Consider the following 25,427-nt stretch of genomic DNA (forward strand, 5'->3'; position numbering starts at 1 on the left):
TGAAAGGTTCATTTTAATATAAGAGTAATAAAGAGAAGAGAGAAGCCCACTCCACAAGATGTGTCTCATAATAAAATACTGTTCCTCTGTTTTCTTGGGTTCACTGCCCTAGTATATTTTTACACGTGGTGTTTTAGAAGTGCCTGAATTTATAAATAGTGTTATGGAAATCCTCATGGTGAGAATAGTGAGGCTATTTATAAGTTATGAGTAGTATCTGAGGCAAGAATTTTAATAGTCACTTCTGAGTTTTATGTTCCTAGAAAGTAAACCTTTTCAATATTATTATAGGATGATCTTCTTAATCTCATGATAGGCTACAAATCTAAATCTCCTTGAAAACTAGGTATGATAATTTGTTCTTTACAGTGCTGTGACAATGGCTCCAGATGTATTCTTTGAAGCCCTTTATTCTTCAGGCTAAGGAGCTCTGTGGACATTACATGAATTGATCATAAAAGAATCTTCTCTAATCATCCTATTTGCGATTCAATTTCCCAAAAGCATACTTAATTATAAGGATAACACAAAAATTCACCTCTGAAATTTCTCTAAACTAAAATTAAGATACAGATAGTAAATCTAATCATTAGCAAAAAGGTAATAAGATTTTAAAAACCCTGATACTTGAGATGAGGAAATACCAATGGGGATTATGATAAAAAGTATGACAGACCCTTACTGGTTCTTTTTAGGTATGGGGATTTAACCCAGGAGCGCTTTACCACTAAGCTACATCCCCAGTCCTTTTTATTTGTATACAGGGACTCACTGCGTTATTTAGTGTTTTATTAAATTGACAAGGATGGCCTTGAACTTGTGATCCTCCCACTTTAGCTTTCTAAGTCAATGGAATTACAGGCATGTGCATCATGACCAGCACCCTTACTGGTTCTTGAATGTGCACGCTCATTCCAACTTTCTTCATGAAAAATTTGATATCCCAAAAGAGGCCAAAATTTACTATAGTACTTAATGTAGGAAAATGTCCTCATCTTCAAAAAAAAAAAAAATGTGATGGAACTGCTTACAGTGCGAAGAATCATTCTGTCCACAACTTACTTTAAAATAATTCACCAAAAATAACAAATAACCACTTATTTAGATGGCAAGACACCTATGGGCTAAGTGGTTGCCCAGTGGTAAGAATATGTGCTGGGCTGGTGATGTGGCTCAAGCAGTAGCGTGCTTGCCTGGCATGTGCGGGGCCCTAGGTTCTATCCTCAACATCACATAAAAATAAAATAAAAATATTGTGTCCACCTAAAACTAAAAAATAAATATTAAAAAAAAGAATATGTGCTAAGCATGCACAAGATCCCACATTTAATCCCCTGCATTTAATTGCACGCTTGTGCGCATAAACACACACACAGGAACTATACAGTTAGATAAATATGGTAAAGCTAAACCTGATGGGTATAGAAATTTTTCACCAAATAGCCTATCAATTTCAGTATGTTTGTTAAAATAAAGAGGTTATCAGAAAAACTATTTTGCTTAGCCTACAGGTCAAGTGAAGAAAAAACTTAACGAAGCCATTTAATAAAATCCTGAACAAAGCCTATCCCCCAGCCCCCCACGGGGGATTGAATCCAGGGCTTTGAACATGTAGACAACTATTCTACCACCGAGCTATAGCCCCAGACCATAATAAAACTTTTTAATAATAGTTTTAGTGATGCAACAAAGAAAAAAATTTTGATGTTTAAATATATTACATAATTAATCAATTTAACAACTACTTGATAGTGTCAGTGTCACTATCTTTCTCTTCCTTTTTCTCCCCCCTCAGTACTGGGTCTTGAAATCAGGGGCACTCTATCAGTGAGTGACATTCCTTGCTCATTTTATTTTGAGGCAGGGTCTCCATAAGTTGCTAAGGCTGGCCTCAAATTTGCAATCCTCCTGTGTTAGCCTTCTATGTCACAGGGATTACAGGTATAAGAGATAGGGCATGTTCTCAACACAACGGTTGAAAAAGCCAGATTCTGACAATCCTTTGCTTAATTCCTCCACTGGCTCTACCTCACTTAGGGTAAACATTAAAACTTTATGAAGAACCACAAAGGGTCTCATCATCTGATAGGAATGCCTGTCTCTGCCAACCCAGAACTTCCTTGCTGTTCCTCAATTGTGCTGGGTAGATACTGCCCAGGGCCCTTTATAGGCTGCTCCCCTGCCTGGAACACTCTTATTCTAGGTGTCTACATGGCTCCCTCCCTGACCTGATTTACATCTTCATTTGAATGTAACTTTGTCATTGAGACATTATTTGACCATTATTTACAACACCTATGTAACCCCACATTTCAATTTCTGGATTTTACAATGAAAACAATGCTACTTCCTCATTCAGACCATTTCAAATTGCAGTTCCCCACATTTCACTCTTATCCTCCTCATTCCTGCTTTATTTTTCACCATAGCATTTGTCATCCAACACTCTTTCTATATATTAAATTTTAATTTATATATTCAAATTTTATTTATTGGATTAAATTGATATTATCTTACATCTATAAAATATCAAGTCCACAAAGCAGGGAATTTGGTCTACTTTATTCACAAGTACCATAGCATTGAGAACACAAAAAAATTACATGTTTAACAATGTAAACGTTTAAAATTAACATTTACAATTTCATCATTGTAAGTTAATACTTAAAAGCTCAGTTAAGAAAAACCTTTAATCCAAAATGCTTCTCTCGAATAGGCTCAATAAACTCACATTGAATGACTTGCTGGGTTTATTATTTTCAGCATTCAACAGCACATAAACGATCAACCACAGTTATACTGCCCGCTTGGTGTCCTTGGGTATTTCTGTAAGCAGAACCTATTCTCAGAAGGGTTTGGGTCTTCTTCCATTGTATTTCCATATAAGAATATATAAGAATATAAGATAGTACGGTACTTTGGAGCTTTTAGGCCTTTAAAGATCTTTCCTCAATAAATAAAAACTGTATAGGCATACCTATGTATCTTACTTATATTTTACTTCTGGTACCCTACTTTAGTGAAGAGAGTTTCCAAATACATCGGAGAATTAAAACAAAGAAACAAACAAAAATCCTGGGGCAGGGGGATGTAGCACAGTTGGTAGAGTACTTGCCTCACATCCACAAGGTCCTGGGTTCAATCCCCAGCATCTCAGAAAAGAGAGAGAGAGAAAAAACCCAAAAAGCAAAAAAACACCACTTTCCATTTGATGTTGATTTCTCCTACTTTTCCCTCAGGGCAAATAAAAAATCTAATAATATTTTTAATTAGCCCCCTGAAAGGTCTCAAATATCAATAATTTTTGAATACTCAGAATGGTCTGTCAAAAACAAACAAACAAACAAACAAACCCCTAACAACACAAATTTAGAGGAACTAGATCTTGATGAATATACAGTGAAGAGAATGGACTATAAAAGTTCCTTTCTGTAAAGTTGCTATGATGTGGATATGGTTTAAGTATATATATATACACACACACATATATACATACACACACACACACACAAGGGAATGCTAATCAGCCATAATAAGGAATAAAATCCTGTCACTGTCACATGGGTGAAACTGGAGACCAATATGTTAAGTGAAGTAAGTCAGGCACAGAGAGAAGTTACCTCAAAGTCTCACTCATATGTGGAATATAAAGAAAATAATGTAATAGAAATTAAAAGCAGAATGGTGCTTGCCACAGGCTAAGGTGAGTAAGGGATGAGAGAGACAGAAATGTTAGTCAATGGGTACTAAGTTACAGTTAGATACAAGAAACAAATTCTGGTGTGCTATTGCAAAGTAGGCTGACTACAGATAAGATATTGTTAACAAACTAGGTTAATGATAGAAACAAACAAAAAATCTTACATTTCCTAAGGAAGCATATTTTTTCCCATTTTATAATTTAACTACAATTAATAAAATAACATGTATTACACAGTAAATGAAGTAAAATTTAAATTCTACCATAAACCTACCATCCAAGTGCATTCTTAGGATCTTTCTAAGTAAAACTGTACATCATTCTATTTTAAATTGGTGAGCTATGCAATAGGCCATTATTTTGTTCTATGACATGTATGAGGCACACTGTTGACTTTCCACTACGAATTTTGCTGAGTTTAGTTCCAAAGGAGAAACATTTGTTGTTTTCTAATTTAATCCAGTAGTCAAAGCTTAATATAAATCAGATTAACTATAACAGGCCTGCATTAATTATAAAAACATGTTCACAACTCATTCAGAATTATTTATATTAGAATGGTATTTTTCAAGCCCTTATTAAAAGTATCCAAATACTGGGCTGGGGATATAGCTCAGTTGATAGAGTGCCTGTGTCCCATACACAAGGCCCTGGGTTCAATCCACAGCACCACCAAAAAAAAAAAAAAAAAAAAAAAAAAAAAGTATCCAAATTCTATTGCTGCAACTAGTGAGTTAACTATATCACACCTGGCACAGTTTAACTGATAGGCTACTTCCAGATCCGTGAATTAACTTTGCTGCTCTCCTCATTCAAAGGCCAGATAGAGTCTCAAATATTTCCTGCAACAGTCTTTCCCAAAGTTTGCCCACTGCAGAAATCAGATGTTCACAGATTAATCAAGAAGCTCCAGCCTCACAAAGACTAAGCCTATTAGATATTTTGGTCATCTTTGTTTCAAATTCTACTTCTAAATTTCAAATTAGAAATGGCTAAATTTGCAAGTTGTTTTTTAACCAATGATACTCTATGGTATGTATCATCCCTCTACCCACAATTTTTAAATCGGTACATGTAAAAGTATGTCCTGCATTTTGCAAAGTACAAGAGTTTCACTGAACAAATAAGAAGGCTTTGCCAATACTTTTCATTTCCATGACCATGGGGAACCAAAAGACCCTACAAAGAACACTCCCCCTGCATTAAAAAAAAGTTGAGAAAAATAAAATCCAGGAATAAATTAACCTCTGGTTCTCCCAGTCTAAATTGTGCACTGTCATGTGATGCAGAATTGACAAAAAGAAACAGAGATGTGACTTGGCTTCCTAATTTCAGTCTGTACTAAAGAAAAGGAAAATATGTGAGTTTTCAAACTAACAAATGACTGTATATAACTCTTCGAATCAAAGGCCTGGTACTTCATATATAGGCAATACTAAGAAAAGTTAGGGCAAAAAATTTAATGAGAGGTTTGATTAATCTGAAAATAAGCTAAACTGTGGAACCAACCTAGATGTCCTACAAATTACTGATGGGTATATAAATTGATTTGAGTCATTTTACTCCTTTTCAAGACTGATTAAACAAAAACAGAAAAGCCCTTAATAGCAAAAATGTCCTCTGTCCAATATCACAGAAAGGAAAAAGCTAAATAACACAATACAGAGAGTACATAAGCTTACCTTTCATTTTACAAACAATTCAGAGCCACAAAAACTAAATAGCTTTTTAAAGTTCTGTGGCTATAAAGAGCAGAAATAAAGGCAGAACTTATCTCCAGATTCTTCCAATCCAAAAACCTATATGCTGTCATAAGAGATCCACTCTAGACCCAAAAATTCAGACAGAAAGTAACAAGATGGAAAAAGATGTTCGATGCAAATTGTAACCTAAAGACAAATAAAATGGTATGCTTAATAATAAAAAAAAAGGATGTGAAAATGCTACAAAAGAGGAAAAGAGTCCATCCATTAAAAAATTATAATAATTATAAACACATGTGCAACGAACAACTGAGCCTACGAATATAAAAAGCAAAAATATTCAGAATTAAAGGACTAAATGAACAACAATGGTTGGAGATTTCAAGACCTTGTTTTTTTTAAATATTTTTATTTATTTATGTTTTTTTAAGTGTAGATGGACACAACACAATGCCTTTATTTTTATGTGGTGCTGAGGTTTGAACCTGGGTCCCACCAGTGCTAGGCTAAGCCACAATCCCAGCCCATCAAGACCTTGTTTTTAATAGAAGATGTAACTACACAGAACATAAACAAGGAAGCAGATGAATTGAACAATTCTTTCCAAGAAAAGTCTAAACAATTTTTTCGAGTGCTTCAAGAACATTCTCTAGGATAAAATACGTATTGATTAAAAAAACAAGTCAATTAATTTTAAAATATAGAAATAACACAATGTCATTTCTGAGTCCACTTGAATACAATTAGAAATCAAGTAATAACACAAGGGCTGGGACTGTGGCTCAATGGCAGAGCGCTTGCCTAGCATATGTATGTGTGAGACAGTGGGTTCAATTCTCACACTCCATATTAATAAATAAAATAAAGGTCCATCGAGAATTAAAAGAAAAAAATTAAAAAATCAAATAAAACAAGAAAATCTAAAAAAAAAATCAGTAAATTTGTAAAGTTAACAATAACATACTCTAAAATGATTAATGAGTCAAAGAAGGAAGCACAAGAAAAATTACAAAGTACTTTGAAAAGAATAAAAAAACAGCTAAATATAGTAAAACTATATTTTTACTATAGTACTAAAAGGGAAATTGATACGGATATAATTGTCTACATTAGGTAACAAATGACTACATTCCCCCTTAAGGAAGTAGATAAAACGAGTAAACTTAGCCCAATGTAAGCAGAAGAAAGGATATAATAAAGAATCTGAAGAGATGCTTCTCAGAAGATGATGTACAATCAATCAACAAATACATAAAAAAAGTTCATCATCACTAGTAATTAGAAAAATGCAAATCAAAACCACTCTAAGATTTCATCTCACTCCAGTCAGAATGGCAGCTATTATGCATATAAACAACAATAAGTGTTGGCGAGGATGTGGGGGAAAAGTACACTCACTCATACACTGTTGGTGGGACTGCAAATTGGTGCAGCCAATATGGAAAACAGTATGGAGATTTGTTAAAAAATTGGGAATGAAACCACCATTTGACCCAACTGTCCCTCTCCTCTATACCCAAAAGACTTAAAAACAGCATACTACATGGACACAGCCACATCAATGTTTATAGCAGCACAATTCACAATAGCTAAACTGTGGAACCAACCTAGATGTCCTACAACAGATGAATGGATAAAGAACACGTGGCATATATATACACAATGGACTACTACTCAGCAATAAAAGAATAAAATCATGGCATTTGCAGGTAAATGGAGAGAGTTAGATAAGATAATGCTAAATAAAGTTAGCCAATCCCAATAAACCAAATGCCAACTGTTTTCTTTGATATGTGGAGGCTGATTCATGGTGGGATAGGTAACGGGAGCATAGGAGGAATAGACAAACTCTAGATAGGGCAGACGGGTGGGAGAGGAAGGAAGGGGGAATGTGGTTAGATGATGGTGGAATGTGATGATCATTATTATCCAAAGTACATGAATTGGTGTGAACAAAATTGCATTTGAAAAACCAGAACCTCCATGCCTTATTAATGTGAACATAAAATGGTGCAGTCACTAGGAAAAATAATATGGTAGTTTCTCAAAAGGATTGACCATCAGAATTACCATCTGACTCAGCAATTCACCATACAACTAAATATTCAAGAAAAATGAAAAACCTCTGTTCACAAAAAGTTTGCAAATAAATGTTCATATTAGCATTATTTAACAGTATAAAAGTGGAGACAATGCAAATGCCCATAAACTGATGAACAGGTAAATAAAATACAGTAAATCCACCCAGAGGAATAGTATTTAGTGCCCCAAAAATGAAGTCTCTGCTGTCTGAGGAGGCCTCCAGGAACCAGTGTGCCTTTTAACCTGCCACAGCCACACTTCTGGATGTCTGTGACTTATGCACCAATGTCCAGCCCTCAATAAGACTTCATGCCTCCAGAGTAAGCTAATTCTTCCTTCTTTGGTTCCTGCAAAATTGAACCCAGTGGTGCTAATCCCTGAGCCACATCCCAGCGCTTGGAGACAGTCTGGCTCACCAAGTACTGCTGCAGGCCTCTGGGAATTACAGGGTTGAGCACTGCCCACCCTGGCCTCAGCTAATTCTTCACATGAAGATAAGACTAGCATATTGAGTCGCCAATGGGGGTAGAGAACCCTGGTCTCATGGATCCTATTAGGCTACTAGGATGCCCACTAAAGAGGACATACAGGGGTGAAATGGGAATGTGGTTTCTCCTAGAGGCATTATTACTGGGTACCCCTAACTCTAGCCTATTTTCAATGTGCCTAATTTCTAGTGGCCAGTAGGTTTGACATTCATGTTCCAATTGGGGAAATGTCCAAACCTAACCCTCAGCTACAGAGGGAATTCAGAGATTTACAGACTTTTTCAGTGTTGCCTGGGTTCCCTGTGCCTTTGATTCCCCTTTCCAAAGGGCCCCCAAGGGAGATGGAGTGTGGGGAGCTGCTAGAGGCTTAGCCATTGCTGAGATCTACTTGGGAAGGTGGCTCCCTGCACTGGACATCCTCCGACCTGGGCCAAGTAGTTGGCATTGCAGGCAGGAGCTACAACGCAGCTGAACATTGTCTTTAATAAACTGTTTTCTTTGAAAAGAAAAAAAAAAAAAAAGAAGAAGTCCTGGCAGGTGAGGGGTTGCATGCCTGTAAGTCCAGCAAGTCAAGAGATGGAGGTGGGAAGACAGTGAGTAGGAGGTCAGCCTGGGGTGGGGGAGGAATGAGTACTGAATCACGCTGTAACACCAATAAACCTTGAAAATATGCTAAATGAAATAAGCCAGAAACAAAAGACCACATATTATATGATACCCTTTGCATGAAATGTTGAGAATAGGCAAATATACAGAGACAGAAAGCAGACTGATGGTTATCAGGCTAAGAAGGAGGAATGGGGAATAACCAGTTAGAATTTGATAATTCCTTTTGGTGATGAAAACTTCCTGGAATTATATATATAATGATGAAAGACACAGAATACTGTGAATATGTTAGAAGCTACTGGATTATAAACCCTTAAGTGGTTAAAAGGGGACTATTATAGAAATTTTTATCTGTTATAAAAATCAAAGGGAATTAAATTAAACATAAATATACAAATATTAATTTAAAACAATTCAACATAAATTGAACACAAAAAGTACCTTCAATATTCTTATAACTAGTGCTGGGGTTGTGGCTCAGCGGTACAGCGCTCACCTAGCACGTGCGAGGCCCTGGGTTCGATCCTCAGCACCACATAAAAATAAATAAATAACGGTATTGTGTCCAACTACAACTAAAAAATAAATATTAAAAACACAAATTCTTATAACAATATGCTCAAAACCTAGATCTACAGATGTCAAATGCTTCACAAGTGTGGTATTGTTATCAATTGTGGGACTTTTTTTTTTTTTTTTTTAAGTTTGAGCTACCATAAAAAAAAGCAGTAAGAGAGAAAAAAGTCATATACTAATTTTAAGAGGCAAGGTTATGATTATTTATGAAGTATTTTTTAGAAAGCTGTTGGGGAATACAAACATCTAGTAACCCTGTCCTTGTATTCAGCAGTGACTCACCAAGCTTCTCAGGCTCTTCAGGCCCTGTGCCTGCAATACAGCTGCTCTCCAAGCCATAGGTAGGATCCACTTTCCCAGAGGCTCGGGCAGCCTCTTGTACTTTCTTAACATGGGCTTCAACCAACTCCAGTGGTACCTCCTCTCGGACCCGAGAAAACTCCTCTGGTTCAACAATAAAAATGGAATAATAACCTAGTTTTGCACAAATATTTGCCTTAATTTTAAAACTGCTAGGATGTGTGACAAAGTAATATTCTCTTGGATGTAGCGACCTCCTTTGGGCTCAGTCCTTATACCAGCAAAATGAGATAAACATTAATGATTTATCTTATATATCACAGTCTTGCTAACTGCTATATATAAAGTACCTCACTTTAACATGTTTTAGTACTTTTTACAAAGCACATGGTGTCTCTAAAGGATAACGTCTGATTTTTATTATGTATAGAAATTAATGTAACAGCTAGTAATATTTAAATTTGATAAAAATTAAGGTTTTTTTGTTGGACAGATGGATTGGGGTGGGAGTCCATACCCAAAGCTGCTTTTGCTGCAGCAGATGCCACACGTGGGTCCACCACAGATGCCAAAAAAGCAACAGTACTCATGACTGGATTTCCCGACTGACTGAAAGGAACTGGCTGATAGGCCAGAGGCCCAAGGGAAGCATCTGAATTTTCGAGGTATGGGTCCTCAATGGGAAGCCTCAAAAAGTGGAGGATGCATTCATCCTGAGTACGACTTCCAACATGTTCTGACACTTTGTTCCAATCATCCTTGTACATCTCCAGGGCCTAAAATAGAAAAAAACAGGACTTTTAATATGGTTTAACAAGGAATAATATGTAATGAAATTAGAAGCCTGTCACTGTTCTTTAGATAGCTATTAAAAAAAAAAAGAACAACAAACAAACAAACAAAAAAACAAATGGCTTTTGTTATACATAAAAAGGTGAATTTGAGCTGGACACAGTGGTGCATGCCTGTAATCCCTGTAGCGTGGGAGGCTGAAACAGGAGGACTGTGGATTCAAAGTCAGCTTTTCTTATTTTTTATTTTGAGACAGGGTCACACAGAGTTGCAGATGCTAGTCTCACTCTTGTGATCTTCCTTCCTCAACTTTGTCAGTAGCTGGGATTACAAGTGTGCACACAACGCCTGGCTTCCAGCTCTTTTGATGTAGAGATTGATAAACTGATAATATAATTCATAATGTATACAAATGTCTACTTTTAAAATTTATGATTTTTTCAGGGAATCCTAAAATTCTCCAATAAAAAGTAATATATCTGTAGGAGGAAAAAGGTGAAAATAAGGAACATGCAGTATTTAGAATGTCAAGGCAAACACAGTGGTGCGCTCCTGTAATTGGAACGACTCGGAAGGCTGAAGCAAGCGAATCACAAGTTTTAGGCCAGCTTCAGCAATTTAGGAAGACCTTAAACAACCTTTTTTTTTTTTTTTTTTTTTTTAAAGAATCTTTTTTGCTACGTCTCTCATTCATTTTTTTTTTTTTTTTTAGTTTCAGTTTTCGGCGGACACAACATCTTTGTTTGTATGTGGTGCCGAGGATCGAACCCGGGCCTGTGCTATGACTCCAGCCCCATCACAAAATTTAGAGTGCAGGCCCTGGGTTCAATCCCCATACAGCATAAAAATTAAAACAAAAAATCTGTAGTGATTTACTGAATTTACTACTCTTATTCTATTCTCTCAGGGCTATCTTTCTTGCCTTTTTCTTTTTGGTAGGGTTGCAGATGGGGCCTTTGGCATGTTGAACAAGTGCTCTGCTACCAAGCTATATCACTAGCCCTACTAGGGCTGTGGTTTTCAATGGAGACAATTATACCTTTTTGGAGACATGTGGAAATGTTAGGAGACATTTGTGATGATGCAAGTAGGGAGATAATACTATACTAGTATCTACTGAGTAAAGGCCATGGATGTTGTGAAATGTTCTATATTGCACACAGGAACCTAACTTCCCCCCGATCGTATGGCTCAAATGTTAATAAGGTTGTGAATGACAACCTTAGTTTCAAAGCCTAATCAGCTGTGTGATGGGCTTTCTATAATAGTTTGCTTTATGTTTACTTGCCTCAGTGAATTCATAAGCCTGGGCTCCAAATGCTGCTCCAGGCTTTCATTCTTACTACAGTGACAGAGGACAATTCTATCTTTTTTTGTTTGTTTTGAGAATTTTAATATTTATTTTGTAGTTTTTGGCGGACACAACATCTCTGTTTATATGTGGTGCTGAGGATTGAACCCGGGCCGCACCGCTTCAGCCACATCCCCAGCCCGATAGAGGACAATTCTAAAACTAAATCAGCAAATGCTCTACTCATTAAATCCTTGAAAAGTTAGGGAAATAATGAGTTTCCTTTGGATATTCAGTGACTTCAGGTAGTTCTAGAGGGAATTACTTAGAAGTCAAAAACATACCTACTAGGACTGTCTCAAATTTCTAATTACAGGTAGAACATGCTCTGTCATAACCTTTTCCAATGAACTTGTTAACTTCTTCATTCATTTTGCTTCAACCAATCAAAAAAGAAAAGAAAAGAAAAAGTTCAAACTTTTTTCATTTTTATTTGCAGTACTGAGGACTGCAATACTGGGGTCACTCAATGACTGAGGTACATTCCCAGCCCTTTCTATATCTGAGACAATTTGCTAAATTGCCAAGGCTGAGTCAGAACTTGGGATCTTCCTGCCTCAGCCCCTGAGGTAGCTAGGATTGTAAGTATGCACCACAGTGCCTGGTGAAAGTTTTTTTTTTCTCCAGAATTAAGCTGGATTTGGGGAACCTTTCCAGATGCAAAATCTAAGCAAAAGTTAGCATCTTGAAGAACATACGGATCAGAAAGAGTAAAATGCCATAGCCTGGACACTGACTGTAGTATTACATGAAAGGGGGAAATTGGAGAAAAGACTTCAATAGGGAAAAAGGTGAAAGACTGGCCAGGAAGGAAATAGGGTGACACAAATAAGTTTTTTACTAGATATTTATTCCAGGATCAAGCCTTCATACTTAGATTCTTGGAACTTTTCTCTCTGTACTTTAATTCATCATTTTCTGTATTGCTAAACTGAAGTATGTTTCCCCAAAATACTTTTTCTATCCTGCCTAAAACAATTTCACTGCTTATCATTATCTCATGAAGTTAAAGCCAATTATCACTAGGAGTCTGCCATCTCACTCTTTCTCCTTTAAGTTCCAGGAATACACAGACCCCACAACAATTCCTATGTATTGTGCATAAGAGTTTATTCTATAGTAGAAACACCTTGTATTAGAACAACTACTTCCATACCATTCCCAGAAAGCTGTTCATTTTATCTTATATATGCAGCCCATTTGCATAACAGCTCTTTTGTATTTGTCTGGTGCTCTGGGTATACCTCCTATAATAAAATTGGGAATACTGTATTCAAGTGTTGTATTTTATTTATTTTACCTGCTAGATTATGAACTCTTTGATGGTAGGCACTGTGTCCTAGTCATCTCAATCTGTGGTGTCTGTCACAGTTCCTAAAATGCAGTACCTAATAAAATTCACTGAACTTTGTCACAGGAAATTGGAATAAATAAGGAAAGGGATTGAACTTTTCTGAAACTTGAACATTAACAATATTATTTTCACAGAAGTATTATTTTTCGTTTTTTGCAGCTATACTAGGGACAGAATTTGGCCTTCCATAAGGCAGGAAAGTGCTCTACCACTGAGCTACCCTTCCAGCCCGGATACTCAGCATCTTATTAAACAAAAACAACTGCCTTTCTTGCACGCGGGGTATAGCTCAGTGGTAGAGTTCCTGTCACTTGGAAAAAAGCATTGAAAAAAAAATTTTCCCTATACACAAGTTCTAAAACGGAAGACCTATTCATCTGTACTGCAGTTCAAAATTACATAGGATGAAGGGCTGGGGTTGTGGCTCAGCGGTAGAGCATTCGCCTCTCACCTGTGAGACCCTGGGTTCTGCCTTCAGCACCACATAAAAATAAATAAACAAAATGAAGATATTGTGCCCATGTATAACTATTTTTTTTTTAATTACACAGGATGAAATATTTGCTTGGTTGCTTATTAACAAAAGGTATAGCTGGGTGTGATGGTGCATGTCTGCAATCAGTGACTCAGGAAGATGAGGCAGAAGAATTGCAAGTTTGAGGCTAGTCTTGGTAAATTTGAGAAAGTTTATTTCAAAATTAAAACAAAGAGCTGTGATATAGCTCAGTGATAGACTGCTACCCACTTAAAAAAAAAAAAAAAAGAAAGGATGGGGGTTGGGTTTGGCTCAATGGCAGAGCACTTGCCTAGCATGTGTGAGGCACTAGGTTCAATCCTCAGCATCACATATAAATAAATAAAAAATAAAGGTACATCAACAACTAAAAATATATATTCTAAAGAAAAAAAAAGAGGGGACAATGAAAAAGGTATGTTAAAAGTATACACATGAGAAAGCCAGTTTACTGAGTATCTTTTCTATAATTTAATCAGCATTAAAAAACAACGTGAGAAGCCCAGTGTGGTGGTGTACATCAGTAATCCCAGCAACTCAGGGGGTTGAGGCAGGAAGATTGCAGACTTGAGACCAGTCTCAAGACCAGTCTTTGTGAGACCCTGTCTCAAAATAAACAAATAAAAAAAGGGCTGGTGATGTAGCTCAGTGGTGAGGTGCCCTAGGATTAAATTCCTAGTACCAAAAAAATACAAGGTGAGAAACTGTTCCCATGATATGCATTTTTTTCATGAAATGCATTAAAATACTTTTATATAAAATTTGTTTTACTTCCACTAATCATCTAAGAGAAAATAAATACATAACCTGAGAAAGCAAAGAATAAAGACTAAAGTTAAGAAGGGAGAACCAGGGCTGGTTTGTGGTAGAGTGGTAGAGCACTCGCCTAGCATGTGCGAGCCCTGGGTTTGATCCCGAGCACCACATAAAAATAAATAAAATACAGGCATTGTGTCCAACTACAACTAAAAAATAAATATTTAAAAGAAGGGCGAGCCAATAAGCTCACGAATCGAAGTCTTGTCAATTCCAAGCCAAGTAGGAATTATAAATGATGAGGAGGAATCAGTTGTGGACTAAAAAGAAATTGTGGAGACACATTTTATTCAAGCAAACCTTCATTATCTTGATCTTACAACTTTTTAAAGGCTAATAAGGAAGCTTATTTTATCCTTCATCTCTAACAATCAAAGATTTTTTTCAGTCAGGCGCTATGGCACACATCTGTAATCCCAGCAATTCTGGAGGCTGAGGCAAATGAATGGCAAGTTGAAGACAAGCCCCAGCAATTTAGCAAGGCCCTAAGCCACTCAGTGAAATGCTGTCTCAAAAATAAAAAATAAAAAGAGGTTGGAGATGTTTCAGTGGTAAAGTGCTCCTTTGTCCAATGAACACATTCAACTCTGGTTACCTGCAAAACTGATGTTATGCTTTCAATATTTGTAATAAGAAAGTGAATACAATCAAAGATTTTAACCTTCAGCATTCATTTAAGAAGTGTGCTTTGATAAAAAACCTTACTAAAAAACTGTTTTGAAAAAGTGGGTGGTCTGAAGAATAGTAAAAAATATCTGGAATGCTACCTATATCATATATTGTCTACCTGAATGACATGATACACTCTGGGAAATAAACCCACATGAAACTACCAGATTTATCAATTTATTAGGGAGAAATTTAAATCTGTCTTGGGTATGAATCTATTTAAAAATTTTCATCATTTCATATTCTTGAGGTATTAATTGCTGTAAATAAATTTTATAAATGGAAAATGTTAGTGGTAAACAATGCTGTTGGGAAGCCTTTTGTTTCTCAATGTTAAGGGAAGATAATGTGTGTTGACTCAATTTCCTATTTAAAAGACAAATCCACTATAGCACAGATTCCATCTGTAGGAGAAAAAAAATGTACTATTGTTTAAGGATACTGTGGTTTTCTTGGGTATGTTTAGGATAAACAGAAGCTCAGTCAAACTTTCCTCACTCTGTATTTACTATCCATTAATCTTACATATGGAAGAAGAGAAAACTCTGAGCATCAATGTGCTACAAGAAAAATTATATTGTTTCCAGTGATTTTTGTAGAATTAAAGTTCTCCCCAGAGACCAAAGATTCCGAAACAGTCATACAAAACCAAGTTATATTCCCTTACATGTATCAAGAACACTCTCATTTTAAATTAACATCCATGGCAGATATACCTAGACCAAACAGTTCTGAAATAAAAGTAGGTCAGAAAAGAAGCTCTCTGCATATCACTGATACCAACTGCAGATAAGAAAAAATTAAAATAGTAGCAAACAGCTTATAACAAGAAATGTGTTTGAATTTTGATCAGAAAATGAAGAGGGGTCAGGGGAAAGAAAAAAATATACAAACAAAGGTAGGGATAAATGAGAAAGAACAAACTTTTAAAAAGAAAATATTTTTAATGTACTACTAAAGTTCCTCACAAATAAATACTTATAAGAACTTATAAAGCTATCTCAATTGTTGGAACAATTTGAGAAACTAAATCAAAGCACTACAGAAACCAAGATGTCACTAGGCCCACTGCATCTTAAAATGAGGCCCAGGGAACCAGTAAGTACCAAATTCGGCTGGGAGGTCAAATAATTTTCATGAGAATACTAGAACATCACTTTTTCATTAAGTTGACATGTATACTGATGGCACAAAAGTAGTAGTGGCATCTTAACACAAATCAAGATGGTGACAGCTAAGAACAAACTGTCTTAGCCATTTGATTCACTGCCATACCTTCAAAATTAAGCCAGTTTAAAGTAAACATTTCCTTGATGAAACAATAAAAATTATTGATTTTATTTATTTTATTACAGCTAATTGTCTAAATATGTGTTTTTAATATTTGGTGATAAGAAGTGGGAGGTATGTGGAAGGACTAAACATCCATTTCAAAGCATGAGGGCTGTCCAAAGGAAAAGCACTGTGTCAACCATTTGAGTCTTGAGGGTAACTGTTTTAATTAAACACTACAGGTGTATTTAAAAGGCTAGTCAGAATCTTAGTACACACTCTTAGGTGGATAAAGGGGGTCCACTGACAGCTTACCTCCAGGAGTAGAAGGGTCTCTTGTTCTGTCCACTCTCTTCCAGCACTAGCACCTTTACTCTTTAAAAGCAAAATCAACAATGATTTGGTCATAAAGATGAATATGGATGGAGGCAAGCAAGATTCCCTTTTAAGTTCACAGGATTGTTACATGCAAATATGCAATGTAAGTCCCTCAACAAATAAATACTTTTAAGAACTTAAACTTCCAACAAAAGGTCATCATATTTCAAAAATTCTTGCTATCAGGGACTCATAAATGATTTGGACATATTATTTCTATTATTTTGATACTTGGAAAGACCTTTTGCAGACAATAAAGACACAGTAACTATAGTAAATATCAAAAATTGACAATTATTTAGTATACATTTAATGTAACAACTATTTAGTATAACTTGAAAGGAGAACTTTTTCCAAGATTCCAAGACAAGATGTTACACATATATAAAAACTTGATAGATTCATGAATCTAATCCCATCAAATTAATTTTAACTCATTTTTAACATCCTTGATTTTTAAAAAAAATCTCCAATTTCCTAAATTACAAATTACCTCTTTAATATAGTTTTTTTTTTTTTAATAGCTTACAAATCATGGCATTTGGGCCATAGACTGCAGGTAACAAATTATGATTTGTTGAGTCACTGGGGTATTCAATCTATATCATTCTAAAATATTTTTCATTTGGTGTGTGTGTGGGCACATGGATGTGCCTAAACACATAGTCCTAGAGAACAAAAAGAACTAATCTAAGTATTGTAGAATTAAAAACCTAGAGTACGGTGTTTTGAAAAAGAAAAGATACATATACCTGTAACTCACAATACATTGCTCAGATCCCCTGAGGATTACGTTAGAAAATAACTAAAGGTTCTTCTTTTTAATAAACCAGAATCAGGTGACCAATCCAATTTAGAGCCCAAGAAGAATAAAATTCATTTCATCTAAATTTCATCTAAATTCTGAAGATATCAGAGCCAAGAGAATAAAGGGAAGATCTATAAAACCTGGACATGAACATCAGTTGGGTAGGTCTTCAGCAAACATTTCCCCATATCTTTGGCACAATATAGCACAGACTTTGTCCATTCTCGGTGGTTTAAGTCAATCTTTCTCTTCTTAAAATCAATGACTCAAGAAAGATCACATGTAGCCTCATCAGAGCCCATGAAATGTTTATTGAGGCTTTTGCATGACTTATTTTTTTTTATTTACTGAGTTATAATACACACACCACACACACACTCACAAATAAATATTTAGTGTGCTGCTTGATACAACTTTACCTACAACTTGTATAATACAACTCAAAACACCAAATACGCCTTGAAATCTCAAGTTGACAGCCACCCTCAGGAGGACACACTATTCTGAACACTCCTACCATCGGTTAGATTACTTGGATCTGAATTTTAAAATAATGAAATCATATGATATGTAGTTTGTGGGGTCTGCATTCTTTTTCAATATTATGTCAATGAGATTCAACCACGTTTTTATAGGAAGAAGTAGGTAATTTTTAAGTAATATTATACTATCTAAACAAAAAAATTTTACTATTCATACATTTTGGTTATGTATACTGTTTTGCTAACTGATTAAAATTAAAATGAACATTCTTATAGATTCATTTGTTTATTCTCTGTTATACTCATTTATCAACATATCTAGATATATTAGGGGTGTGTGTGTGTATATATACAGATGTTTGTAACTGGATATCTCTATGTTTAGCTATAATTTAATGTTGATTCCACTTCCACTTCCTCAGAATTTATGTATGTTGGTATTTTTATTTCCTTAAATGTATGGTTCAAATCTGTGGAATCATCTAGGCCAAGAGTTTGTTCTGGGGAACATATTTACCTATATATTGATATATTAGATATAAGGCCACTCAGAGGTATTAGCTATTGTCTTTTTACATGTAGCATCAGTATTAATATATACTTTTTAATATTTTTAGTTGTAGACAGACACAATTCCTTTATTTTACTTATTTATTTTTATGTGGTGTTGAGGATAGAACCTGGTGCCTCACACATGCTTGGCAAGTGCTCTACCACTGAGCCACAACCCCAGCCCTATGCTTTCATTAATGATCAGTAATTTATGTCTTCTTTTTTCTTCTTATCACTGTGGATGAAGATTTATCAAATTTATTCATCTCTTCCAAGAACAAGTCCTTACTCCATAACTTTTTTATTAGTTATCTGATTGGAGTTTCTAGTTTTTAGCTTCCCATACCCCGCCCATTAGATTGACCAAGGCACATGACCTCTATGTCTGTTCTACTAGGAAGACCCCTCCTGTAGCTCCGGAGTTGGGCTTAACCCATTGGGAAATGGACAGCCCACCTCCTACCTTATTTGGCAAAGAACATTCCATGGAAAAACCTTTGATGTTCCCTGATATAAGTAAAGCAAGCATGGGCTCCATTTTACTCTTTTCAGTGTGGAAGCTTGTTCCCTAAGATTGACTAGTCCATCCGCCACAACTTTTAAATTATTTTTTGTGTTCTGTGGTTTTTTCAGCACTCTAATTTTTTTATCCTTTATTTCGCAGCCAGCCCATCCCCCCCTAAGAGGAAACCTATTTCCACCGCCCATACAGGATATGGGCGGGAGTCAACTACATTTATTTTACATGTATAAAATTGTACAATGTGTTATGATTTTATGTCATTAATGTCACTATATGATTTCAATCCTTTTAAATGTGCAGAGATTCACTTGATCACTCAGGATTGGGTCCAATTTGGTGAATGTTCCCTGGTACTTGAAAAGTTCTTTTGCAGTCTTTTATAAAAACCAAACAAACGGGTCATGCTGCTTGATAGTATTGTTCTAAGTCTTTTATATATTTTTAATATATTTATTTTAGTTGCAGTTGGACACAATATCTTTATTTTATTTTTATGTGGTACTGAGGATTGAACCCAGGGCCCTGCACATGCTAGGCGAGCGCTCTACCGCTGAGCCACAACCACAGCCTGGCATGAGTTTTTTTTAAACATTTATTTTTTAGTTGTAGTTGGACACCATACCTTTATTGATTTTTATATGGTGCTGAGGATTGAACCGAGGGCCTCACATGTGCTAGGTGAGTGCTCTACCACTGAGCCACAACCCAAGCCCAGTCTATTATATTCTTAATGATTTTCTAACTACTGCTTCTATCAATGACTGAGAAAGGAACATTGCAATCTCCAACTATAATTGTGTCTTTTTCTTGTTACAGTTTTCTAACTTTTTGCTTTCTGTGTTTCAGTGCTCTTTAATTAGTTGCACATATATGGAATGTCCTTTTGATGAATCCCTTTATCATTATGAAATATCTGATTAAATCTGTTAAAATAACTTTCTGAGGTCTACTTTTACCAATATTATAGAGAGTGACTTGTGCTTTCCTTTGATTAGTGTTTACAAAGGGATATCTTCTTCACTTCTTATACTGTTACTCTACATCTTTTATTTGAAGTGGGTTTCTTATGGACAACACATCATATTCTGATTTGGTAATCTAATTGAGCTATTTCTGCTTTTTTTTCTTTATTTTATTTTTTTAGCTTTAGGTGGACACAATATCTTAATTTTTAAGAGGTGCTGAGGATCAAACCAAGTGTCTCACGCTTGCCAGGCGAGCACGCTACTACTTGAGTCACATCCCCAGCCCCTATTTCTGCTCTTTGAGTATTAAAACTTTTTTCTTTTTTGTGGGTGGCGCTGAGGATTGAATCCAGGGTCTTGTGCATGTCAGGCATGTACTATACCAATGAGCCACAACCTCAGCCCCAAATCACTTTTTAAAATTATCATTATAATTGCGAGGGTTAGATGTAAATATACAAGCTTGTTATTAGACTTCTACTCTTTTAATCAGTTCCTTATATTCTCCTGCTCCCTTTCTTATGGAGATTGTGTGTGTGTGTATTTACCTCCATTATTTGCTTACTTGTTATACTTTATTAAAGAGTTTTAGTAAGATTTATAATGCTCACTTATAACTTATCACAGTGTAATTTCTTTTTTTGTTTTAATTTATTTTTAAAGTTGTAGTTGGAAACAATATTCATTTATTTTTATATGGTGCTGAGGATCGAACCCAGGGTCTTGCACTTACGAGGCGAGCACTCCACTGCTGAGTCACAACCCCAGCCCCACAGTGTGATTTCAAATACCATTTTAGTACTTCATGTAAAGGTTAAATACCTTAGTGCGGTATGCGTCTATTCTCCCTCCCATTCCTCATGCCAATTGTTTGGAATCTAACATCCATATGTTATAGACAATATACAATATTACGTTTGCTATAAATAATCCCTTATCATTCTTAAAAACTAAAAAGAACTGGAAAATGTCTTCTTTTTTTAAGTTTTAATTTTTTTTTGGTAGTTGTAGATGGACAGAATACCTTTATTTTATTTGTTCATTTATATGTTGTGCTAAGGATCGAACCCAATGCCTCACACATGCTAGGCAAGTGCTCTGCCAATGAGTTATAGCCTCAACCCCCCAAAAATGTTTTTTATACTGATATACAAGTTGACTTTTTCCTGGCACTCTTCTATGTAGATGCATTCCATTCCCAAAAATGCTTGGTCAAATTATAGTTTATCTTGATTTAGTATTTTCCTCTTGTTTGCAAATAATGCAAGATTCACATTGATTTGACTAAATTTAACCTCCAAGCAACTTTTTGCCATTTCTTCATGCCATAAACTCTATATCTAACAACATATTTACTCTTTTCTGTTCTCCTTACTCCTTCCTTGAGTCAAATGCTTCTGTCTGGGATTATTACCCTTCATTCTGAAGAACTCCTTTAGATCTTCCACTGTAAGCTACTGAAGTTCTCCACAATCTTCAAAGTCTGCAAACAGCTTTACTCTTATCTTCCATTAAAAGGTATTTCTACTGGATACAGAATTCCAAAGTGACCGTATTTTTATTACTTTAAAATATTATTCTATTTGTTCTCAACTGTAATATTTTTGTTGAAAATTCTGCCTTTTATTATTCCTTTGAGTTTAATATATCCATTTCTACCTCCATTCCTACCCGTAACTGGCTTTTTTTCAGATGTTTTTAAGAGATTTAATATATTTGGGGGCTGGGATTGTAGCTCAGAGGACGAAAGCTTGCTTCACACCTATGACACACCGGGTTCGATCCTCAGCACCACATAAGAATAAGTAAATAAAATAAAGGTTAGGGTCAGGGATAGATATGTCCATCTACAACTAATATATATATATATATATAATATATATATAATATATATAACCATACCCAAATATATATATAATTATATATAATATATAATATATATATAATATATAACCATACCCAAATATATATATATATAATAATATATATATATATTTGGGTATGGTTTTCTCAGTATCCAAATTTGGAACTGTTTGGCGAGTATCTGATCCATTTTTATTAGTTCCGGAAAATTTTTAGCCATCATGTTTTTAGAAATCACTCCTCCTCCACTCTTTTTCTTTGTCTGAGTCTAAAGAAATATATTAATTCTTTTGACTAAATATCTCTTGAACTCTATTCTCTTTGTCCTGTCCTCTCTTTATACCACACACTTTCTTTGTGTCTTACTATTTTAGTATATTTCAGCTAAAGTATCTACTAACATGTCTGATTCACTAACATGTCTTTTGCTGTATCTAGTCGGCTGTTAAAGTCTTCCAATGTGTTTATTTTAGGTATAATTTTCAATTCTAGAATATTCATGATTATTTAAATATATTTCAGTTCTCTGTTTAACTTCTCCATTTCCCCACGTATACTATTCATAGTTATTTTAAAATACCTATCTGCTAACCATAGGAAAAAAGGGTGTTTGTTGTTTTATAAAATGCCATCGAATTTCCATAGAAAGCTCACTTCCTTCCTCCACATAGGTAGATTTTACTTTCCATGGAAAACAATGCATCTTAAAAGGACATAGAGTACATTCTGGGCTGTAGTCTCTATGTGTTTACAAAACAATATCTTACCTTTGCTAATGTTTTCTTGGAGTAGATGTCAGTACGAAGACCAAAGTTCTGCAAATCGATTGGTTTTTCCTTGTTCTTCTCAGGAAAATTTAACATCTGCTGAGCAGCAGGTACCTATGAGTCAGATAAATGATAAATTATTATATTACCTATTCACAGTAAAAGGGATAAAGGTTTTTTAAGAATCCTTAATACTGGCATTCATATCACTCCTGGTGAAAAACAATACACACACATATACACACCAAAACAAACAACTGACCAAGGGCTGGGGTTGTGACTCAGTGGTGGAGTGCTTGCTTTGCACATGTAAGGCACTGGGTTCAACCCTTACCACCACATAAAAATAAAAAAACTAAATAAAGATATTGTGTCCATCCAAGACTTAAAAAAATTAAAACTGACCCAAACACTGAAATCTCCACTTATACTTGTAACAAAACTCAACATGTAAGAAACATTTTTTGGCATTTTTCACTGGGCTCTGTCGTGTCCACCTGTAATCCCAGAAACTTCAGGAGACTGAGGGAAAGGGATGGCAAGTTCAAGGCCTGTCTGAGCAACTTAGCAAGACCTTCAAAATTTTGATGTTTTTTTTCCCCATTTCATTCCTGAAAAGACAACAATTTTTTTTTTTAATATGCTCTAGTTCACACTGGAGGGAAATTTGTAGCTTACGTTCTTATTATACCATCTTATTGCTACTTATAATTTGTTTAGCATAATAATAATAATATTTTCAACATGTGTATGGATGTCCACTTTTCAAATCTTTGATCAACTTTTGAACATTTTTTTATTCACATTACTAGGACACAGGTTGAATGAAAGAGAAGTTGTTTTATGTTATTTGCTTATTAGTGATGGCAGAAGGATAAAGGATAAATATGAATGGAAACCTATAATTTGAAAGAATAAGACAAATAGGTTTGTAACTAGTGACATTATTATCTTAAACACTAAATGTTTTTTTTTTTTCTTTTCTTTTTTTAAATTTTTTGAGGTGGTGGTGGTACTGGGGATTGAACACAGTAACATTCTAACACTGAGCGACATCATTTTAATTTTTTGAAATATTGACACAGGGCCTTACTAAGTTGCCCAGATTGACCTTGAACTTGATGATCCACCTGCATCAACCTTCTGAGTCACTGTGATTATAGGTGTATGTCACCATGCCCAGCAAACACTACATATTATTAACAGATGAACATTTATAATAGCAAAACAAAACACATTCGACACAGAAACCAAAAGCTATCAGCTAAGAAATAACTTTCTAACACAATAATTACTCCTGAATAGGAATGCTTCCAGTGGATGTTGCCATCTAGGCCTGAAGAGAAGTTAGCAATAATTTACCTGAGGTGATCGAAGATGCAGAGGCACAAGCCCAGAGGGAGTATCAGCTAATACATTGAAATGAGGAGTAGGAGGAGGTCCCATTGCCATGGGTCGACTTTCTGGATCAACTTGATAATTAACGAGCCCCCACTGCTCTAAAAAGGCATGAACCCTGAAGAATAAAGCTCCGAAAATTAAAATCTAGAGAATTAACCTCATTTCTAAAACCATCATCATCTCATTAAAAACCAAAAAACATAATTATGCCACAGTATATTCTATTGTCATGTATAACTGAAAAGAACTAATTAAAAAAAATATAGAAGTATGAAGATGTGAATTTGGTATCAACATACCTTATATACAGAGATATGATAAATTATTGTGTAATGGTGTATTAAGAATTGTAATAAAAAAATAAATAAATGGGAAAAAAAAGTACAGGAAAGCAAGTAAGTATGTTCTCTGCAGGCTTCATACCACCAAAGTACCAGACAAATTCAATTTGTTACATGAATGATAACTTCTACAAACCCAAAATGTTGTGGCTAATATAAATCCTCAAAAACAAAGATAAACTAAAGTTTAATAGTTTTGATCACAGTAACGAGAACAAATGCTATTTAGGTCAACAGTGAAAAAACTCAAGCATAGATTCAATTCACAGAAGGAAATCCACATTTTGTATTTTTTTCCTTAGACAGATTTAAGACAGAGTCTATCCACTCCCCACGCAATTCACTGTTTATCTCTGCTAATTTTATAATTTGATTTTAAAATTAAAAACTGTAAAATCCAAAAAACTCAGTATTAAAAATACTGAACACATGTTTATTAGATTTACATTATTAAGATTTACACATTACTAACAAAAAACATCCAGTTTAATAAAATATTAAAAGCAATGCATCAGTAACCACGTGCTGTGAAATATCTAAAAAGAAGTCAAAGAAATTTACCTCATCACAGCACACACATCTCCAGTCAAGTTCCTCCTACATGCAGTGCTGGTTAAATACTCTTGGGGGTTCAGACGGTATGTGTCAATCATAAAATTTCTATATGCCAAGTATCTAAAAAACATGGGCAAAATTCAATTTTTTTTCCAGTTGTACTAGAGAAGAAACCCAGGGCTTCTCTTGTGCTAGGAAACTGTTTTACCACAGAACTACATCTTTCAGATCCCCAAGGGCAAAATTCATAAGGCAGACATGCAATCCTTTCAGAAATAGTTACTTAAAGAATCAAACTTCTTCAGATTCTTCACAATTGTATACAACAAAAAATTAAGACAGCAGGCAACAAACAACAGTGATAATGAGTATTTACAGTTGTCAGTTAACTCAGAAATCCTATTAAGCAAAGTAATTATTTACTAGTGTACAACAAAAAATAGATTGATTTGATGATGCTAATGTGAAATAACAACTGCAAACTTGGTCATGGTGGAGAAGGGATTTATAAATCCTTGGATGCATGCAGAATCTACAAATAACACATGATTTCTTAGGCCATCTCT

General features: G+C 35.1%; 1 protein-coding gene across 3 annotated transcripts in view; it reads right to left on the reverse strand.

The window, feature by feature from the left end:
* Smarcc1 (SWI/SNF related BAF chromatin remodeling complex subunit C1) overlaps positions 1–25,427 on the reverse strand; it is a 152,551-nt gene that overhangs the window by 44,393 nt on the left and 82,731 nt on the right. For all 3 annotated transcript variants that reach the window (XM_026389836.2, XM_026389835.2, XM_026389837.2), the window contains exons 16-21: positions 24,868–24,981; positions 23,927–24,080; positions 22,565–22,678; positions 16,542–16,601; positions 9,976–10,234; positions 9,441–9,602 (exon numbers count right to left, since the gene is read on the reverse strand). In XM_026389836.2, the coding sequence (XP_026245621.1) occupies positions 9,441–9,602; positions 9,976–10,234; positions 16,542–16,601; positions 22,565–22,678; positions 23,927–24,080; positions 24,868–24,981 (863 nt within the window). The remainder of the gene's footprint in view (positions 1–9,440; positions 9,603–9,975; positions 10,235–16,541; positions 16,602–22,564; positions 22,679–23,926; positions 24,081–24,867; positions 24,982–25,427) is intronic.

The sequence above is a fragment of the Urocitellus parryii genome, chromosome 3 (assembly GCF_045843805.1).
Source record: "Urocitellus parryii isolate mUroPar1 chromosome 3, mUroPar1.hap1, whole genome shotgun sequence".
NCBI lineage: Eukaryota > Metazoa > Chordata > Mammalia > Rodentia > Sciuridae > Urocitellus > Urocitellus parryii.